Source organism: Aquarana catesbeiana, linkage group LG03 (genome assembly GCF_042186555.1).
Source record: "Aquarana catesbeiana isolate 2022-GZ linkage group LG03, ASM4218655v1, whole genome shotgun sequence".
NCBI lineage: Eukaryota > Metazoa > Chordata > Amphibia > Anura > Ranidae > Aquarana > Aquarana catesbeiana.
Window position 1 is genome coordinate 617,152,954 of NC_133326.1, and position 17,974 is coordinate 617,170,927.

Genomic DNA, 17,974 nt, shown 5'->3' on the forward strand with positions numbered 1-17,974 from the left:
TCATTGGCTAGAACTATCTTTTTTTTTTTTTTTTATCGGCTAAAGTCATGCCATGTTTCCAAGACCATACAATCATTTATATTGGCAAAGATATCCACAAACATAAACCCTAACAATGACTTTTTCTTATTTGTTCACTTTTGTTATATCTATTGGGTAAGTGCAAAGAAAAAAAAAACAGTTGATCATGTCCAGTGGCGGGTGGTGCTCAATTTTTTTGGGAGGGGCGTCAAACAAGCCCCCCCCTGCCGGGTCCGCACTCACCCCATCCATGGTTGCGGCTTCCCCTGACTTCTCCTCCTGGCTAATCCGATCTGAAGATCAGCCTCCTGTCCCGATTGGCCGGGAGGAGAAGCCGGAAGACAATAGCGAATATTGATTTGCTAATGTCACAAGTGGATGGGTTCAGGACGCAGTGCTCTGCGCTCTGAGCCCAACCTTATTGAAGCCATTTAGAGCCTCAGGCTCTAATCATGTGCTTACAAAAAACTTCATAGAAAACTATGAGTCCAGCGCATGGAAATTAGGGGAGGGGGCGCCCCTTATAGACCGGCCGCCACTGATCATGTCATGTTCATAGTTGTCCTGTGTCCTGTTAACTCTCCTTGTGTTATCTCAAGTCTAATGAGTCCTCCCACTTCTTATCCAAAACTACAGAATAATTTGTGTTTATGTGGCAGAGATTAGGAGAGTGAGAGGGTTTCAGTAGTTAAACAGAAGTCATCTGGGCAGGGCTGACACCTTAGCTGACTAGTAGCTGAGGACATTTTTGGCAGCAAGTGTTGCAGATCTTTATCTGAATAGATAAAACATGGGGAAATGTGCATGAGATTGCAGAAATTCAGTGCACATATATATATATATATATATATACACTCTAGTGAAGAAAATATTGTTTCTGTAAATATATCATAAAAGAATTTGTATCTCCTCATTACATGACAGGATCAGCTGGAGACAGAGCTGCGTGAGTTCACAGAGGAGCTGGACAGAGATCTGCAGGCCCGGAAACGCACAGAGAGTCTGGAACTGTGTGAGGTGAGAAAATGAACAAGTACACAACCATCTCTCTTATATTTGGGACTCTGGTCCTGATAAGCCAAACTCCCAGCAGACTAATGCCCTGTACACACGGTCGGACTTTCCGACGGAATATGTGCGATCGAAGCTTGTTGTCAGAAATTCCGACCTTGTGTGTGCTCCATCTGACTTTTTCCATCGGAATTTCCGACACAGAAAGTTTGAGAGCAGGCAACAAAATCCGTTTGCGTAAATTCTGACCGTGTGTGGACAATTCCAACGCACAAAGTGCCATGCATGCTCAGAATAAGAGACGAAAGCTATTGGCTACTGCCCCGTTTATAGCCCCGACGTACGTATTTTACATCACCGCGTTCAGAACGATCGGATTTTCCGACAACTTTGTGCAACCGTGTGTATGCAAGACAAATTTGAGCCAACATCTGTCGGAAAATATCCATGGATTTTGTTGTCGGAATGTCCGATCAATGTCCGACCGTGTGTACGGGGCATTAGGCTGGCCATACACTGAATAAATTTTACTGTTTTATAAGATACCAATTGAATTTCGATCAGTGTATTGCCATCCTTGCTTGACAGAAGTTAATAGTTTGGTCAAGCTCTGCCGAAGGGAAACATTGGAAAATCTTTTCTCGATCAGTGGCTGCTGCCGTGACCAGCGTGTTCTGATAGCAGTGGGTGCCGCTGTCAAAATATTATTTCCCGGTAGGGGATTCTTCCATCTACCTTGTTTGTGTGGATGGAGAAATTTGTTTGTTTTTTAGCCAATTTAACACTAAAAGAATTTAGTTTGAAATGTTCAATCTTAAGAACGTTTGTTCAATATTCTAACCATTAGTGGGGTCAAATTTGAAATTCATTTTTGACTGCAGTGATGAGAACATTTGAAGGAACTGGATAGAAAGCTTTCAGAAAGAAAACGTTTCTAAGTGTATGTAGTTTTTGTTTGGGAAAAGTCCATTTGTTCCAAAATGACATTCGAGTCATCAAATGTACTGGAAATTTTGATATGAATTTTTGTACAATTGTTTGTATGAGTGTTCATTAAAAATCTGCAAGCGTATAACCAGCTTAAAGTGGTTGTGAACCTAGTTACACCACTTTTACCTACAGGTAAGCCTATAATAAGGCTTACCTGTAGGTACTGGAAATATCTCCAAAACCTGCACGGTTTAGGCATAGTTGCCAACATTGCAAAAAAAATATGTGGGACACTTTTTTGGCCGTAGGCGGAGCTGTACAATAATTAGGGGGCGGGGCATTCGTTTATAGGTGTGGCTTAATAAAAATTTTACAAGTGCGGCGCGCTTCGCGCGCTGTGGTGAAAAATGGGCGAGGCTTACGTGAAAAGTGGGTGTGGCTTAAATGGGCATGGCTCAAGAGGGTGTGGTTAGAGTCTGAGATGAATGAGGGATGGAGAGGGAAAGGGGGAGAGGGGAATGACGGGACAGCAGCCCCAGATCCTACACAATAGAAATATGTGTACTCTAGAAAGTTTAACAATCAGCAGATAAAGATACTCCAAACGCCTGGTGTTAACGCTTCAATCATCCCGGCACCATGATTGTTATGGTGTCAGGATGATTGAAGCGCATTATTTCTATTATTACATTGTAATATAAAATTAAATCATTCAACTCACCATAATGCCGAATCAGTGGGATCCCTGAGCGTGTAACTAGCCACGTCGCCTGCCACCAGCAGAGTCTGTCCTTGCATCAGGTGCCCCCGGAAGAGTCTGTCCTTGCATCAGGTGTCCCCAGCAGAGTCTGTATAGACCCCCTCAGTGCAGACCCCCTCCATCAGTGCAGCCCCCCCTCAGTGCAGCCCCCCCTCAGTGCAGCCCCCCCCCCCCCCCGCTCAGTGCAGGAGCGGCCGGTGTTCTGCCGAGAAAGTTCCCCTCGGCAAATAAGGACCCCCTGTACTGCGCAGGCGCAGCGCTGCGCAAGAATATGAATGGCAGCCAATGCATTTCAGGGGCTGAAACAAGACAAACTAAACTCTCATGGACTTCCAAGACGACTGGCACTCTATGTAGATTTCATTTGATTTATCAGGAAAGGTCACAGTCCTTTTTGGGGGACCCAACTTTGTGGCAGAGTTGCGGAAGTTCAGGAAACAATCCTAAGCAATGCTCCATGACAGAAGAATATAAGATCCACATCCACCTTTAAGTGTTTTGAAGCCCCTGAAAGAGTCACTTTAAGCTATGCTATTTGTTGCCTACAAAGAACCAGAAACCTGTGCATCAGAAGTGTTATGCGGCCTTTTGCACCATTCATCAGCTATGAGAGGCTATGAGAGACTGACTGCAGTAAATGGTAATTCAGCCATGTTTTCTGGATAGAAACTTCATACACAATGGCTTGTTGCATCTGGAAAATATACCCAAAACGGGAGAAATGGGGGACACACATTTCAAAAGCAATGGGAGTGGAATTTAAAGGGCAGTCACTGACATGCAGCAACAACCAATACCTGCAGGTGGGGAGAGGACTGGAGAACAGGAAAGGAGAGAGACTGTCAGAAGGGACAGAGTGCTGCAGTGGATGAGACAGTGTGACAAGAATCGGTCAGATGCCAAGACTCAAAAGATGCCAGAAAAGTCAGTGAGTCAGTGGTTTCAAACAAAGGAATACACATAACATGGTGCAAAGAGCAACAGTGCACAGTAATCCACAGCAACACATTCTCTCATTACTTCACACATGCTGAACGGCGGACATCAGGACAAAGGTAAATATACACATCTACTTCATCTTTGCATCTGTATCAGAGGCTTTAATGGCATATTCACCTACTTCACCTGGGGAACTTTCGCCAAGACACGGCGACAGCGGCGCCGTTGTCTTCTGCTTCAGTGGAGAGGGGAGGGGCCGTGCAGCTAAAGAAGCTGCTTCATTGGCTGCACGGATCGAGCCCCCTTCCTCTCTCCACTTACTCAACACTGTCACTAGGGGGAAGATTGAGCGGCGGCGCTGGCCGCCATTTTGCTGGAGCCAGCTGCTCCAAAAACAAAAAAAAAAACATTCCCGATTTTCCTTATGGAAAATACTGATTCGGGACAGCCTCCAATCGGGACGAGGGTCCCAAAATCTGGATTGTCCCGGGAAAATCGGGACTGTTGGCAACTATGGTTTAGGAGATATTTACCATATATGCTTGCGCCGACATCGGCGCATGCACACTGAAGAAAGGGCACAATTGTGCCATTTCTAAAAGGCCCGTGCCGTGACCGGCGGCTACCGCACGCATGCTCTGAAGTGACGTCACGCGACTCCGGCCAGTCACAGAGCCGGAGTCCACGGCCCCGGAAGGAAGTGGGGTGAAGATGGATGCGGCCACCAGCGCGGGCTTCGTTTGCAGGTAAGTGCAACATAATGCGATGCACACTAGCCCATTATGCATTTACTTTACAGGGGAAAAAAGAGGAAGTAAAACCCATCAGGGTTTACTTCCTCTTTAAGAGGGGCAACAATAAATAACAATGTTTTATCTATTGATTAATTTGGAAACACATATTGCAAATATCACACATCTTATAAAGTCAAATGACCATTTCAGGGAACAACAAACCAATGCAATGCTATCACTGTGGGAATATAAGAAAATAGAGAGAGGACACACTGGCCTAGTGCATTATCCAACAAATTTATTAAAAATATCTGATAAAATCAAAAAGATGTCTACTCACAAACATAAACTTGTAAACTCGCTCATCAAGCCACATGGGGGGCTAGTATCTCACGAATTGCTTGGACTGCCAGACCAAGGTAGGGGGTCCTATTTAATGTGAAAGACTATGGTAGGAGGTAGGAGGTATCATTGTTTAGCTTTGGGAGATGGAACATGACAAAATTTTATACAAAGGTAAACCTGACCGTTAAAGAAGAACTCTGGGAAGCACTTTTTTTTTTTTTTTAATTTAGAGAAAAAACCCACCCTGTTTGAAAACACTCACTGTTTTTGGGGTCAATATGGCTCTATCCTTCCCCGAGGTTTAGAAATGTTATAAAATGTAGTGAAATGCCCGTATGATTCCCTCTCCTCCTGTGCACTTCACTTTAGTCAGCTCTGAGCCATGCAAATACAAATGAAGCACAGCAGATCCTGCTTCCCACCAAATTGAATTTTCTTCCCTTTGCCACTAGATGGCGGTGTGCCTATGGAAAGTTCTTAATCTGCAGCACTGTTACCGTGTTTCCCCAAAATAAGCCTGGGTCTTATATTAATTTTGGCAACAAAAGACACAGTAGGGCTTATTTTCAGGGTAGGTCTTACAATGTGTATGTGCTGTCTTCTCTCCCTCTCTCTCCCTGACTGACAGGAATCCCCAGTGTGAACTGAGTTAAAATGCTTGTAAAATCCTATAATCCATTCTATTACAGTAGTATATAATGTACAATGTGTGTGTTTCTGTAATATAATTGTGCCAAATACCTTTGTTATAGCACCGCTCTGCTCTTTTGTGACCTGCCAGAGCTCTCTTCCCCGCAATTATATTACAGAAACATACATGTAGCACTAACTCTCAGCGGAGCTGCTGGTTTAAAACGGGCTGTTACCTTCATTCTCGACACCTCTGTTTCACCGCCACGGGGTCTAGGGTCCCGTTGAGTTTACCTCTGGACGATGTAGGCACCAAACACTTGAATATATTTTCCAATGCTTTATTGAACAAGTAATAATGGAAGTAGCAGGAAAGAGGCAGAAGGAAAGTTGCAGGGAAGCTCAAATACCTTTCCTTAGTATTCTTTAGAACATTCTTTGGAATTGAACACTTGTAGTTGAATGCGCTCCCCTCGTGGGATTCAATCTTTGCCCGTTAGGCCTCTCTCACTTGCCTAGCAGCCAGTACGCAGCATGAACAAAAGTCTCTGCCACAGACTTGTTTGGAATAAAACCCGTACGATCCAGTACTTGAACCTTTAAGCCAACCCGGCAGTACTTCAGGATATGTCCTCCAACTGAGTCACCAGGCCCCTCTCCAGACCAGCACTATGCATGATCCTTCCATGACGGGTCCTCCCCTGGGATCTCCTCAGTTGTCCAGCTTCTTCACTCAGGATAGACAGCCCAGGACCATTCCTCTGCTGCTGTGGTAGGCCCCAGACAGACTTCTGGGCCCACCCACACACCGCAGTGATGCGGGCCTCCGGAACGGAGGACCACGAGGTGGTACTCTTAACGCATACCTGTCGGCCAGGAGGGCCAGCAGGTGGCTGAAAACAAACACCCAAACATGGCGTCTGTCCCATAAATACCCTCTCCTAGAATGCAACTCGGAGGACCACCTCCACCGAGTTGTCTCCGGGACAGAGGAGCACTCATACGCTTCAACATGTTGCCTTTCCAACACCGACCCATGGTGACAACGACACCACCGGCACAGTGTGGAATCACACGCAACTCAGCCAAGCTGGAACAGAGGCAAATCTAACTTCACCTAACAAGTAACCCATAAGATTCACCTATCAGCGGTATATTAAAAATCTACCAGCGCTAAATACACATTGTACATTATATACTACTGTAATAGAGTGGATTATAGGATTTTACAAGCATTTTAAACAAGGGCTTATTTTCGGGGTAGGGGATATAGTGCAGCCCTCCTGGAAAATAACGCTAGGACTTATTTTCGGGGGAAGGTCTTATTTTGGGGAAACACAGTAGTAAAAAAAAACGCACATCCCTGAGATGTTGGAAATTACCTTTTTTGCATCAACACCCCACTGAAATTCCCCATGACTAATACTTGAAAAGCTATTTGGTTGAAGGCTTTGTTGGGGGAGCCCTCTTATGGAAGACTAAAGCTGAGCATAGATTATGTAATTTTCTTTCCTTCAACCACGGGCAGAATACAATGATCATTGCTGGCGGCTATAGCAGTATGTATGCAAGTGTGTTAACAAGAACATTTTTGCAGCCCTAGCAACTAATCGAAGTCTGTGTTTCACTTTCAACTCTCCACTGCAAAAAGAAATGTTGGAAGCTAGTTGGTTTTAATGGACAATAAGAGTTGTTCTGATTGGCACACTTTTTATACATAAGGCCTTGCGTGCTTACTAGCGCTATCCGTTATTTCAATCAACTTTTGTGAAGAGAGCTGGGCTGCTCATATTATGTAGTTACTGTGTTTTGGCAAAGGAAACACATCAGAGCGGATGATGTGATGTGATGTGTTTCCATCTGACTCACTGCAAATAAAGTACAGACTTTATTGTTCTCAGATGAAAAGCAAATTGTTTGCCTGCTCCCCCCACAGGTCATGGAAATTATTCACTTTCACTAAACTGGCCATAGATTATGAAATTTTCTTTCCTTCCGCAGGTTGAAGGAAAGAAAATCTCTTAATTCCCACATCAACACAGGCGGTGTTGATGGGGGAATCTCTCTTGCTGCGCTGTATTCTGACAGAGGAGAGTTTCCCCACCATCAGAATACAATGATCACTGCTGGCGGCTTAAGCTGCTGGCTATGATCTCATGAACAAACCCTCACAGGCTGGTTGTACTGAACTTTATTCCTCTTCCAGCTCCTGGTGGCCCACTTGTCTCAGGCCAGGTCCTCTCTCTCTTAGAGCATCCTTGACTCTCTTTCCCATGCACAAGCTCTGTTCTGTTCTTGCGGCACGTTTTATTGTGTGTAACTCAACATGCAGCTAAACCTTCCTATTCTGCAATAAGCCTGACTGAATGGAATCTTGAAGCTTTATTGACAAAAACAGGGGGGGTGAAACTATTGGGGAAAACAGATGAGAAATACATACAATGTATGAACCATACAAAAACACAATGAAATAACTAGTCTGCAGATGGCAATAAGTCCATGCACACCAGCGATGATGCCTGTAGGGGATGTAGGTTTAGTTCACCAACCTGTGCTGCAGGAATGATGGCTGGTTATCTCCAGGAACGTGCGGTGAGGTCAGTGGATGGTGAGGCACTGGCTAGTATCAGAGCCAGATACACACAGGTTACATACGCCACGATCGATAGAGAGAGAGCAATAATTCTAGCACTAGACCGCCTCTGTAACTCTAAACATGTAACCTGTAAAAAAAATTAAAGTGTCTCCTATGGAGATTTTTAACAACTTGCCGACTGCTGCACGGCGATATACGTCGGCAAATGGGCGTACCTGTATGTGCCCTTTAATTGCCGGGGCTAGCGGGCACGTGTGCGCCTACCACGTACAGCGTGACCGTGCCCGTGGGGCCCGTGGACTCGATGTCCGCCGGTGTTCCGGCAATCGCGTCATGGAGCCGCAGAACGGGGAAGTGGTTATGTAAACAAGGCATTTCCCTTTTCTGCCTAGTGACATGACAGGGATCACTGCTCCCTGTCATCGGGAGCAGTGATCGTTGTCATGTGAGTTGAAGCCCATCCCCCCCACAGTTAGAATCACTCCCTAGGACACACTTAACCCATTGATGTCCCCCTAGTGTTTAACCCCTTCCCTCCCAGTGTCATTTGCACAGTAATCAGTGCATTTTTATAGCACTGATCACTGTATAAATGACAATGGTCCCAAAATAGTTTAACAAGTGTCCAATGTGTCCGCCATACTGCCGCAGTCACAATAAAAATTGTAGATTGCCGCCATTACTAATAAAAAAAAAAAATTATAATAAAAATGCCATAAATCTATCCCCTAACTTGTAGACACTATAAATTTGGCGTGAACCAATCAATATACGCTTATTGCGATTTCTTTTACCAAAAATATGTAGAAGCATACATATTGGCCTAAACTGAGGAAAAAATTCGTTTTTTTTATATATATTTGGGGGGTATTTATTATAGCGAAAAGTAAAAAATATTGCTTTTTTTCAAAATTGTCGCTCTTTTTTTGTTTATAGCACAATAAAAAACCTGCAGATGTGATCAAATACCACCAAAAGAAAGCTCTATTTGTGGGAAAAAAAGGACATCAAGTTTGTTTGGGTGCAACGTCACATGACCGCGCAATTTTTAGTTAAAGCAACGCAGTACTGAATAGCAAAAAGTGCTCTGGTCAGGAAAGGGGTAAAATCTTCCGGGGCTGAAGTGGTTAAGTACCGAAGTTTGACCCATTCCACAAGTGTGCGCAATTTTAAAGCATGATATGTTGGGTATCTATTTACATAGTGTAACATCATCTTTCACATTATATGAAAAAATCGGGTTATCTTTAGTGTTTGTTTTTTTTTTTTGTTTTTTTTTTTTTATAATTATGAAACAGTTTCCCCTCACCCCCAAAAAAACCTGTTTGAAAAATTGCTGCGCAAATACCATGTAACATAAAAAGTTGCAATGACCACCATTTTATTCCCTAAGGTGTCTGCTAAAACAATATATATAATGTTTGGAGGTTCCGAGTAATTTTCTAGCAAAAAAAATTATGAATATTACATCTAGGAGAGAAGTGTCAGAATTGGCCTGGGTGGAAGGGGGTAATTACCAAAAGTATGTAATATACAAATAATTATTATATATTGTTGTTAAGGTAATTTACTATATTTTCAAAAACTGTACTCAAGCAGGTGGCTTAACGGACAAATTACTGAAGTTTGAAGTTATAAGTTCCAACCAGTAATTTCACAATAAATAGATAAATAATAAATTATCTTATATATAGCATAATAATATATGATTTAGCTTGATTAAAACAGTACCTTTTCAACAGCAGCAGATTCTCATTCTTCCTCTTAACTGTGTGAGAAAAACATGGGATTGTGGATAAATCCTTTACCCATAAACCCATGTATTTCCTTGTAGTTAAAGCGGAGTTCCGCCTGCAAAAAAAAAAAATTAAAAGTCAGCAGCTACAAATACTTTTAAAATGAGGACACTTACCTGTCCAGGGCGCCCGCAATGTCCTCACCCAAAGCCGACCCGTCCTTTGGCTCCCGGGTGGAGGCGCTGGCATCTTCAGTAAGGGAATCGGGAAGTGAAGCCTTGCAGCCTGTTTCCTACTGCGCATGCGCGAGGTGTGCTGCGCGTTCTGAATGGTCCCTGCTGTCTTCTGGGATCTGTGTGTCTCTCAGAAGGCAGCGGGGGGGGGGGGGGGGGGGGGCGGAGGAGGGGCCAGACCAGGCGTAGTTAGCCGCAGATTCTGTGGCGCTCTTTCGCTGGAAGTGGGAGCAAATACCTTGATTAGACAGGTATCTGCTCCCCACTGAAACGTGCCAAATGTGACACCGGAGGGAGCAGGAATTGGATCAGCGGAAGTTCCATTTCTGGGTGGAACTCCGCTTTAAGAGGGCTGGGAAAGGAGCATTTGTCTTTTAGACACACGCCCCCTTCTATGACACTGCAGTGAGAGGCATTTTTATTGGACAGATTGGGCTAATGATACTTTACTATTGGTCTAAGACTCCAAGCTGTCCATTGAGCTCAGTGCTTCTGACAAGAAGTGAGGAGAGGCACTGTGAGCTCATCCTCTCAGTCTGCAAACAGAGTGTGCCAGCTTGTATTTAAACTGGCCGCTCTGTATGTAGCTTCTGACAGGCTGCACAAGGAGCCCCGTATCTCCAGAACCATAGGTCGTAGGAGCCCCAAATTGTTACCAGTGGTGGGGTAGGACTTATACTACAAATTACAGGTCGCCGAGCTATGACCCTCGAAGCTCGATTTTTTTTTTTTTAATGTTCATGGCTCTGCCTCACCTGCCTCCCCTGACTGCATGTCCCTGGTTTCCTATCCCTCAGTTCTTGAAATGGAGTCTGAGCTCCAAGAAAGTACCTGTTTCTTTTTGATGAAGGGAGCTCTTATTAAAGAGGTTGTAAACCTCCGAAAGAAAAAAACAAAAAAAAAACCTGCAAGACAAAAGGCATAATGAGCTACTATGCATCGCATAGTAGCTCATTATGAAATACTTACCTTAGAACGATGCCCTGCAGTGCCGCCCGCACTCTGCTCCCACGGCCGACATCTTTCACCGGAGTTACTTCTGGGTTCCGAGGCTCCGGCAATGTGATAGGCTGGAGCCGCGATGACATTACTCCCGCACATGTGCACGGGAGCTGACAGTCATGGCACGGGCCCTGAAGAAACAGGACCAGCAGGCTGTTTCTTCAGTGTGCATGCACCAATGACGTCGGCAGCAGTGCATTTAGTGAATATCTCCTAAACTGTGCAAGTTTAGGAGATATTTACAGTACCTACAGGTAAGCCTTATTATTATTATCATATGCGATTTACATAGCGCCAACAGTTTACGCAGTGCTTTACAATGTATACGGAATTATTATAGGCTTATTTTAACAAAACAAAGGTACTTTATTGTTGTCAAAACGAATAAGACAGAGCATACAGATTAGCTTGAAACAAAACCTTACAAAATGGTTGGATACCATACAGAAGGTAAGGACAGACACAACCGTAATCAGCAGAGTAATTGATTAAGTACATGTTTGCAATCAGAGATAAACAGCTACAGGAGAAGAGATTTGTAGCTAGTAAACATATACATACCCATACCCCACCCTTCTAGTCTCTACGTGCTCGCCCATGGGGCCCACACCTTGTCATATTTCCATTGGCATCCTCTATTAATGTAAGTTAATCTATATATGGGTAGGGCTGCATCTATCAAAGCTTCCCAGGAGGAGAGAGAAGGGGGGGCGACGGATATCCACTTCAGGAGAATCTCCATTTTTGCATAAAACAGGAGGTAGGATATCAGCAGTTTCAAGTGGTGGGAACGTTGTGCATCATCATGTACCCCAAGCAGTGCCAATTTAGGTGTAACTGAAAGGGACAACTGTAGGCTAAGATTAATTTCACTAAAGACCTCTGATCAAAAAGATGTTATAATCGGGCATTGCCAGAACATATGCAGGAAAGACTCTACTTGTGTCCTGCATTTGGGGCATATCGGGTCTCGGTCCGGGAAAATACGATGTAGTTTCTGAGGAGTGTAGTATACCCTGTGTAGGAACTTCACTTGAATAAGTTTGTCCCTAGAGGAGATTACTAGTTTGGGTCCCTGTTCCAGGCAGTCATCCCAGTCCTCCCTGTCCAGTGATGGTAGATCACTCTGCCACACCTTACACAACCCTTCCATCTTAGGGGAGTCAGTGCCCAAAAGTGCAAGGTCAATGGGGGTTTATCTAAGTCACCGGGGGGAGACTAAGTCTTCAATAGGGTTAGCCTGGAGGAGCAGCGGCTGGGGAAACTGTGCTCTAGCGGCATGTCGCGGTTGAAGATATCTAAACCACATCCACTGGGGCAGTTGAAATTTGTGAATTAAGTCATCCATGGGGAGTAAAGCTCCTTGATGCATGACATCTCCCAGGGTTACAACACCTCGACTGGCCCAAGCCTGGGGATCAGGCAGGGTACGGAACTGTTGCAAGCTGGGATTACCCCAAAGTGGTTGGGCCGGCAACAGCTGATTGGGTTGTACAAGTCTACGTCTAGCAGCCACCCACACTCTCCATGTGGCTCTTATTATAGGCTTACCTGTAGGTACAAGTGGTGTAACAGAATTTACAACCACTTTAAAAACAAAACAGTCTCTAATGTCTGTAAAACAGTAAATTTATTCGAGGCTCCATCTAATGGCCAAATGTAATATTGCAGGGAGAACAAGCATAATTTAATTTCCTGCTGAAGGCAGAACAAGCTCTTTGATGAAAATTTGAATAACTTGAGACTCGCACTGTGTGTTAATATTTTATTTATGGTTCTAATCAGTTTTTTGTTTTTCAAATGGAGAGCAAAGTAGGTAGTAACGTTTGTACCTATGGTCATTTCATTCAGGGTTTTGTTTCTTGCTTTGAATTGAGCATTGGATCTTAAAAGCACAGGAGATACCAGGCACTCTCATGGTATCTCAAGGCTCTTCCTAGGTGAGGGGCCTACATGATGTTGAAATTATACCTTGTCCCTAGAAAAGAGGTCTTGCCAGCACACTAAAAAAAAAAAAAAAAAATCCCCACCTGTAAGCAGTCCTTATCACCTTTAGGGCTCATACATACTGCAGCTCAAATAAAAAGCTGCTCTTTACAGGCGTTTGAGCTTTTATTTCTGCCTATAAAAGCTTGAAGAAGCTTGTTCTTTTTTGTGCTCTTTCTCATGTTTTTATTGAGCTCTTTCAAGCTTTTTTGAGCATAAGCGTTTTTTTTTTCACCAACCCTCCTGGATAGTATTTTCTTAACCACTGTATAAACAAAACAAAAAGTTTGAACAAATGTTTTTGTGGGTTTTTGAGATTTTTTTCGCTTTTCGGGGCACTAGCTTCACTCAAAAACACAAGTTTTCTGCCTGTAGGAGCATATGCCTGAAAAAGCCATAGTGTGCATGGACACATTGGCTAACATGGAGGGGAGTTTCTAGGCAGAAGAAATAAGAGCTCAAAAGATCTCAAAAACCTTTGGGAGCAGCTTCTTTGAGCTCCTTTGAGCTGCAGTGTGCATGAGCCCTTATACTGTCTGAAAACTCCTGATTAACCAGGAGAAGTCAGTTATATCCAGTCGTCTTTTCCCAGAGAAATACACCAATCAGCAACAGGAATGTTTTTTACAATTCATCAAAGACATAGGGGGAGATTTACTAAAACTGGAGTACTCAGAATCTGATGCAGCTGTGCATGGTAGCCAATCAGCTTCTAACTTCAGCTTGTTGAATTAAGCTTTGACAATAAAATCTGGAAGCTGATTGGTTTGTATGCAGAGCTGCACCAGATTTTGCACCCTCCAGTTTTAGTAAATTAACCCCAGTGTCATTTATTGGCATCTCTGGGCAAATTCTGAGATGAGAAAGAGCGATATCCCATACCACTAAGTATGTAGGCAAAGGACACACCTTTGCCATGTCCCATTTGGACCTGAAGAATGAATTTTCAAAAATATGATTGGTTAAACCCACAAGGGTTTTTTTTTTTATTGCTCCTTTTTCTTTGTACTGACTTTAAAAAAAAAACAAATGGAATTATTTAGATGTTGGGTGTGGTATAACACATTTGGTAGATAAAGGACTATACTCCCCTCTAGCGATATAATGTATGTGAGCTCTCTGGCCAGCACTGACATCTTCGCCCAGTCTTGTTCTTGGTTCAGGATCTTTAGCCATGTTGACTGGCTGTACCAAAATGGCATATCTCCGACACATGAGTTAATTCACCCCAGCAGATGGTGAAAGATGATTGTGAACAGGCAAGTGAAGCTGGCCATCCACTAGTAGAATTTCGAACAAAAGTTCACAAGAACATTCTCAGAATATTTGGTATGTCTCTTCTAGAATAAAAAACCTGTCTGTTCTCATATTTTGAATTTTTATTTAAAGCTCTTCTTTAACTAGTACATTCTGTATAGAAGTCAATACATAGATTAAAAAGAGGAGAATGGAGGGGCAGAGAGATTAGGTTTCAAAAGAGGGGCGGTCTCCCCAAATGACAGACATTTAGAAGGAATGTGAATGAGTGAATTACGTAATGGCACACCATTATATCAAGTGTCTCTCAACACGTTCAATCTTCGAATACTGAAACCAGTAATATAATGAAGGAGAAAATGTTCCACTGCTAAACAGTAATTTATCCTATCATTATGTGGACTGAAAGCTTACACCATCTATTATTTACACTTAGTATAATCCTGCCATGAGTAACAATTTCCGCATTCTGAAAGCGTATGGAAAAGTGTTAGGAGCTCATACTTACCGTACTATATATATATATATATATATATATATATATAGAGGCTCTTACAAATGTGATCAGAAGTCAGAGGCACCTTTTGCCGGCAGAAGTTGTGTGCTGATCTGCCTTGGACTCAGATATAGTATACTAGACCGTAGAGTCCTGTTATAAAAAAAAGTTAGTGCTCATTTTAAAGTGATATACCTAGCTACTTTATTAGGTACACCTGTTCAATTGCTTGGTAACACAAATTGCTAATCAGCCAATCACATGGCAGCAACTCAATGCATTTAGGCCTCTAGACGTGGTGAAGACAACTTGCTGAAGTTCAAACCGAGCATCAGATTGGGGAAGAATGTGGATTTAAGTGACTTTGAATGTGGCATGGTTATTGAAGCCAGGGTTTACAGAAAATGGTCAGAAAAAGAGAAAATATCCAGTGAGCGGCAGTTGTGTGGACGAAAATGCCTTGTTGATGTCAGAGGAGAATAGGCAGACTGGTTTGAGATGATAGAAACAACATAAAAGCATGGATCCATCCTTCCTTGTATCAACAGTTCAGGCTGGTGGTGGTGGTTAATGGTGTGGAGGATATTTTCTTGGCACACTTTGGGCCCCTTAGTACCAATAAAGCATTGTTTAAACTCCATACCTAACATTATTGCTGACCATATCCATACCTTTATGACTACAGTGTACTCATCTTCTGATGGCTACTTCCAGCAGGATAATGCACCATGTCACAAAGCTCAGATCATCTCACCACTGGTATCTTGAACATGACAATGAGGTCACTGTACTCCAATGGTCTCCACAGTCACCAGATCTCAATCCAATGGAGCACCTTTGGGATGTGGTGAAACGGGATATTTGCATCATGGATGTGCAGCCAACAAATCTGCAGCAACTGCGTGATGCTATCATGTCAATATGGACCACAATCTCTGAGGAATGTTTCCAGCACCTTGTTAAATCTATGCCAAGAAGAATTAAGGCAGATCTGAAAGCAAAAGGGGGTCCGACCCAGTCGGCAAAGAACAGGAAACTGAGGCTAAAATTTGCGCAGGCTCACCAAAATTGGAAAATAGAAGATTGGAAAAACGTTGCCTGGTCTGATGAGTCTCGATTTCAGGTGCGACGTTCAGATAGGAGGGTCAGAATTTGGTGTGAACAACATGAAAGCATGGATCCATCCTGCCTTGGATTAATGGTTCAGGCGGGTGGTGGTGGTGTAATGGTGTAGGGGATATTTTCTTGGCACACTTTGGGCCCCTTAGTACCAATAAAGCAAAGCAAATGCCACGGCCTACCTGAGTATTGTTGCTGACCATGTCCATCCCATTATGACTACAGTGTACCCATCTTCTGATGGCTCCTTCCAGCAGTATAATGCACCATATCACAGAGCTCAAATTGTCTCAAACTGGTTTCTTGAACATGACAATGAGGTCACTGTCCTCCAATGGTCTCCACAGTCACCAGATCTCAATCCAATAGAGAACCTTTGGGATGTGGTAGAACGGGAGATATGCATCATGGATGTGCAGCCAACAAATCTGCAGCAATTGTGTGATGCTATCATATCAATGTGGACAAAACCTCTGAGGAATGTTTCCAACACCTTGTTACATCTATGCCAAAAAGAAGGCAGATCTGAAGGCAAAAGGGGGTCCAACCCATTACCAGCAAGGTGTACCCAATTAAGTGGCCAGTGAGTGTACATATACTGTATAATAATATGATCTTTTTTACAATCAACTTTGTATTTATCAAACCTATGTAATATGAGGACCTACTAGGGCTGGACTGGGACAAAAATTTGGCCCTGGACTTCATCCAGACTGGTCCACTTTAATTTTGCGAAAGCGTACAAAAACAAGTGAACAAGTGAAGTGGGAGGGCTAACGTCATGCAGGAATATTGCTACAGCCTCATTGGCTGGAATTTCAGAAACTGGCATTGGTGCACAGCCATTGGCTGCCTTTCAGCAATGCAGCGGCGCTGAAACTGAGCCGGGTTGAGGTTGCGTACTATGAAGTGAGGTGATGGGCAGTGTAGATGACAGGTCTCTCCCATACCAGCCGGCCAACCCTGATGGCCACACAAGCCCCCCCCCCCTTCACTGGCTCTTAGCCGTTCCACTTTATTTCTCTTATAGCAGGGGTACTGAATTAAAATTCACAGGGGTCCGGTCAGAATTTTTTTTTTCCAACGGTGCTATGACTCCATATAATATCCTCCACATCGCAGCCTCCCATGCACATCACAGCGCCACACACGCACACAGCTTTAGGGCCCACACACATCACACTTTGTGCTTTTTTTTCTTTCAACTTTATTGAAATGTCAAAATACATTTTGTTCATTTTTATGCACCACAGCCCAGTTGCGGTGCATAAAAACAGTATGCATTTTGTACCGCACTGCTCAACACTCAGGGGCGCTGTTGCAGTGTGAAGAGGAAACATAGAAAACAATTGTTTTCTATTGCCCTTGCAGAGACCAGTGATTTGCTAGTGCAGAAATCACAGAGCCCCTTTTACATCAGTGTCTTCAGTCCCCCTTCACATTACATCACAGACCCCCTTTTACATCAGTGTCCTCAGTCCCTCCCTTCACATCACATTCCCCCTCCTCATTTTACATCACAGGCTACCTCATCACAGACCCCCCCCATCACAGACCCCCCTATTAAAGACTGACCCATCACAGACTGACCCCCTATCATAGACCCCCCCTCACAGACTGACCTGACCCATCACAGACCCCCCCCATCACAAGCTGACCTGACCCATCACAGACCCCCGCCATCACAGACTGACTCCCCAAATCACAGACCCCCATTACAGACTGACCCCCCATTACAGTCTGACCCATCACAGACTGATCCCCCAATCACAGACCCCCCATCACAGACTGACCTGACCCAGCACAGACCCTCGCCATCACAGACTGACTCCCCAAATCACAGACCTCCATTACAGACTGACCTGTCCCATCAAAAAGTCCCGCCCTATGTCCAGAGCGGCCACGCTTTATGTTTTGTGTGACTAAGACAGGCAGTGTGTGTGTGTGTGTGTGGGGGGGGGGGGGGCAGTGCAGCAATATTACAGGAGAGACGGGCCTGCCACGCCATGCTGTGAACATAGTGGCAGCGGCAGGTGAGCCGGCGATGGGGAGAGGACACACAGGAAACTACTTGGCAAGGCTGAGGTCTGGGTAAAATGGCCACTGGGGCCGGAACCGCACCGCGGTCCGTCATTTAGTGACGCCTGTCTTATAGGCAGTACAGCGGTGCTCAAATTAA

The 17,974-nt window shown here is 44.0% G+C and overlaps 1 protein-coding gene across 9 annotated transcripts in view; it reads left to right on the top strand.

Annotated features, from left to right (window-relative positions):
* The window catches only part of SORBS3 (sorbin and SH3 domain containing 3), a 90,092-nt gene that overhangs the window by 15,737 nt on the left and 56,381 nt on the right, over positions 1-17,974 (top strand). For all 9 annotated transcript variants that reach the window (XM_073622282.1, XM_073622288.1, XM_073622280.1 and 6 more), the window contains exon 7: positions 946-1,038. In XM_073622282.1, the coding sequence (XP_073478383.1) occupies positions 946-1,038 (93 nt within the window). The remainder of the gene's footprint in view (positions 1-945; positions 1,039-17,974) is intronic.